Genomic DNA, 4228 nt, shown 5'->3' with positions numbered 1-4228 from the left:
TACAGGCCGATATGCAACGATACTGACAACATTGAATAAGACTATAAAAAACAGCAAGGGCTCCCTGTCATTAGTCATTACCAATGGCCCAAGAGAGAGAGAGAGAGAGAGAGAGAGACTGCAATTTGGCCCATGAGAAAACCATGTCATCATTTGAATAAGACTATAAAAAACAGAAAGGGCTCCATGTCATCAGTCACGATAGTACAAGAGCTGCCACCTTGACCGGTGATTTCTATTGGTCCAAAAAACGTGCCCTGAGCTTTTCCACAAGACCATCACCTTTTTTCAGCAAAATGCAAGACAAATCACCACCACCCAAATCTACCAATTGCTTTCAATCAAGCCTCCCCAATAAAACCATTTTGGCCTAGTATTCATGCCCAAACCAAATCAAAGACCATGTCCCCATAAAACTTATGGCCTTCCCATCACTTTGAACAATTTGTAACCAAAACCTAATGGGCACTTCTTACTTTTTATTTTTCCACAAAGCTGCTCTGAATTGACCTAGTATAGGTATACAACAATTGCCAATCAACAAACCAATCAAGATCCACCAAGTGGAGCCAGGTCTAGTATCATTGAGTAGTTTTTTCCCCCTTTTCTTAGAGTTTTTTTCGTCCTAAATCATGACAATGGTGCCATCTAACATAATAAAAGCCATAAGACTGTTCCACTCTATATTGGTCTTAGTTTTCTATGAGAACCTTCGTGTTAGGGAGCAGAGTATCAAATACCAATATTCCAATTCAATACGAATGCTCTATACCAACCTTTAGAAAAGGGGTTCCAAGGTCAAAAAAATAAAAACAAAAAGACAAAAGATAATGGGCGACTGGGTGGATTCGTACAAACTTTCCCAAATTAAATCAAGGGTACTTCCAATTTAGTACCTACGCTTTTCAACATAATTCAAAACTTACATGTTTTTAATTATTTTGAGAAAAATCAAAACAACCCATGGGCAACTTTAATGTTTAATTTATAGCAAAATTACAAATATTACCTTTTAAAAACGTGTAATTCACTTTTCCTCTATTCTCTTCCAAAGTTTGGTCTCTCATTTCTATTACTTGAACTAATATGTTGTGGCAGGGGGACCATGATGATCTAAATCTCAATGCACATCAAGGATAATTAATAAACAATAAAATCAGCAATTATAAGATAAAAAGATACCAAATCAAAACCTTCCTAATTCAGTAGACTTCCAAGCCAGGTTGACACATAAGAGTCTAAGACCAAAATTATATACTAAACAAAAAGTGAGAAAACAGTTTTATTTTTGTACGAACCCGAAGATAGGATAACATCTAACAACAACCACTGCAATACAGTTGAAAAGTTTATTTTTGGTGTACAGACTCATAAGATCTAAATTATATTGTAAAAGAAAAAAAATTTATCTTTGTACTAACCCCAAGATAGGTTAACAATTAACAAACAGTCACTGCAATTACCTTTAAAAACTGTCGCTTGTTTTTTTGACAAGAGTCGTATTTTTGAATTACTTATACAGTTAAGTGCCTTTGTTGAAATTTTTTCTTACATTAATGAAACAAAAAAACTGGCAGGTCAGCTGAATGGTAACATGGGGCATCAACGTACCTATCATCCATGATCAGGTCATGCTGAAAATGAGCGTTTTTGCTCATGCTGACATCGTGGCCATCCGATTTGCATTTTAAAAAGCTCAAAAGTCAGCAAAACCACGTGGCATTCATCCAAAATGCAAACAGACGGCCACGATGTCCGCATGAGCAAAAACGCTCATTTTCAGCATGACCTGATCTGCTTCCATCATCCATAAGGGATTTAAAGTGGGTGAGAGCCTGAGTTCCTGATCCATCCATCCCATCTACTCCCGAAACAGAGAAGCGGGTTCCTATTTAAGGGGCTGTCTAACAACAGAAGAGAAGAGAAGTGGAGTCGTATAGCAGCATAAGGGGATGGAGGCAGCAGCAAAAACAAGAGCCGTGGTGGTGGTGATGATGGTGACAATGGTGGGAAGTATTGGAGGGGTTGGTGCTCAGCAGAGTTGTACTGCGGACCTGTTCGCCTGTGCTGATGCCATCTCCAACGCGTCGGCGACGCCGGCGAGTAACTGCTGCAGCGCCCTCCGGAAGGCCGTGAATACCGAGTTAAAGTGCCTCTGCAACCTCTACAAGACGTCCACTTTCCAGTCCTTCAACATCAACATGACTCGAGCCCTAGAGATTCCTCGCCTTTGCGGAATCACTGGGGACCTCAGCCGTTGCAACGGTATGTGAGTCACATGTTTCCTTCAGAAGATGAAAGAAGGATTCTCTCTCTCTCTCTCTCTCTCTCTCTCTCTCTTACATTCATTTCTGCTGCTTTCTTTGTGCAGTAACCACATCTTCCCCATCATCACCCGCTGCACCAATACCAGCTTCAGGTTGGTCTCTCTCTCTCTCTCTCTAACAGTCTAACATGAATTTCGAATGTGAGTTGAGTATGATGGAGAGAATTTTTCTTGGGATTTTTTGTGGGGATTTAGGAGAGAGAACTCTTGCATTCCTAAGAGGATTTCCGAAAATTTCTAAGTTTGGTCTTGGTGTTCCTTTAGACTGTACATTGTGCTATCCCCTTTTCTACCGACCACCCATGACAGGAAAACATGGTTTCCTCCTATATTCTTACATTTTAAGATACCACTTTTCCGGTCGCATAAAAACAGATAACCATATCTAAATATGTGGGTATGTGTGATGTATGCAAAGGAAAATAAGAAGAATCTGAGGCTTTATGAGCAGTTGAATCAGCGCAAGCCATGAATAGCTCTAAGTTTCTTTTTCTTTTCCTAGAATATGTTTTGGGCTAAATCAGTTGCAGAATTATATTGGGTGAATAGTGACTAATGAATGACTTGAGCTTGGAGTGGCCTGACTCTTCTTGGCCCTCATTCAAGTTGAGAGTTTGCCTAGATCTCTGCAATTTTAGGTGACATAACCAAAGGGAGACAAGTAGCCATTCCAAATTTTTGGTTTCGACACATTAAGGGCTGTGAGATTGGCTCTGCAATTTCATACTCAGGTTCTAATTAAGCATGCATGATAAATCTGCAGGTTCAGACAAAAATAGCAATGGAGCTTTGAGGTTAACATGGTCCTTGAAGCCTTGGTGGGCGCTTGGCTTCTTGTGGGCATCACTCCTGGCGGTTTAACCTTGTACCATCTTCACCTACATACAAATAATCACCCTTCCGCATAGAGCAGCATTCACCTTTGAGCTGGTTCACTTGGGCGTTTGCATCTTGAGTTCCTTTTCTCTTTGTTTGATTTGTTATTGTAGGGCTTCACCATCTTGTGACTTCTTACTGTTTGATTTTGCTGGTGACCTTTGGTTTGTAGTGATTTAGTCTGGCTTTCGGTACTTCTTGGTTGTTTTAATTTGTTATGGTGTTTGTGTAAATTAGATCATGGGTTTGTGAGTTTGTGGGAAGAACTGACTTTGTGAGCAGTAGCACTGCCTGTTCAAGCTGCTTATATCCATGGTGAACCTTAGTCTTTCTATACCGCTCTTGGAACCCTTTAGAGCCAATTGACAAGTCTACCCGCTTTTTCTTATAACACTAAAGCATTGGCCGTGGGCAATTCAAGGATGCATACAATTGTCAGATATTTTTGCATTGATGAGGACATGAAACCGGTCTTGCCATCAATCAACAGGTGAAACAATGATCACATGATCACTTGGCAGGGCAATAATCTTAGCATGCCTCTACCGCGTGGATCATAATTTAAAGCTGAAAAAGGCACATCATGAGTGCCACCTACTCCAAACAACCCCTTGTACCACGCAGCTGTTGCATCTTTTCATTTAGTGGCAGAACCATGATTTTGTGATTGTGATCTACTGAAGTTGGAAGGCATGTTTGCAGACCATTGAAACATTTTCTGGCATGCCTAATAGCTAAGTTTTTTGGACAGATGAGAGTTTTTCCAGTGAAAGTTTTTCTTCAATTTTCTTGGGGCATGTTTGGAAGTGAGAAAGACGTAAGAAAAGTAATACAAAATAAAAAAATCTGTAAGGCGATCCTTTCAAAGGAGAGACTTTTTCTCTGATAGAGTTTTTTTAAAAAGTACACTTTTTGATAAGAAACATTCCTGTGGGGGTGATTCCATGATTTCAAGAAAATTTTGTTGGCTCTCTATCTCACCACCACCACCACCACCACCACCAAAACCTTTCTCCCCACGATTTT

At 40.0% G+C, this 4228-nt stretch overlaps 1 protein-coding gene across 1 annotated transcript; it reads left to right on the top strand.

Moving 5' to 3' along the window:
• The first annotated feature begins 1848 nt into the window (after window positions 1-1848).
• Window positions 1849-3465, top strand: LOC149819223 (non-specific lipid transfer protein GPI-anchored 7-like). Its single transcript, XM_089985013.1, has 3 exons — window positions 1849-2265; window positions 2372-2419; window positions 3090-3465. The coding sequence occupies exons 1-3, from the start codon at window positions 1953-1955 to the stop codon at window positions 3185-3187; spliced, it is 459 nt and encodes a 152-aa protein (XP_089841139.1). The 5' UTR covers window positions 1849-1952; the 3' UTR covers window positions 3188-3465.
• Window positions 3466-4228: the final 763 nt, after the last annotated feature.

This window comes from Nuphar pumila, chromosome 13, assembly GCF_984573655.1.
Source record: "Nuphar pumila chromosome 13, dmNupPumi1.hap1.1, whole genome shotgun sequence".
NCBI classification, from domain to species: domain Eukaryota; kingdom Viridiplantae; phylum Streptophyta; class Magnoliopsida; order Nymphaeales; family Nymphaeaceae; genus Nuphar; species Nuphar pumila.
The sequence above is the reverse complement of the archived record's forward strand: the minus strand, read 5'-3'. Positions and strand labels throughout refer to the sequence as shown.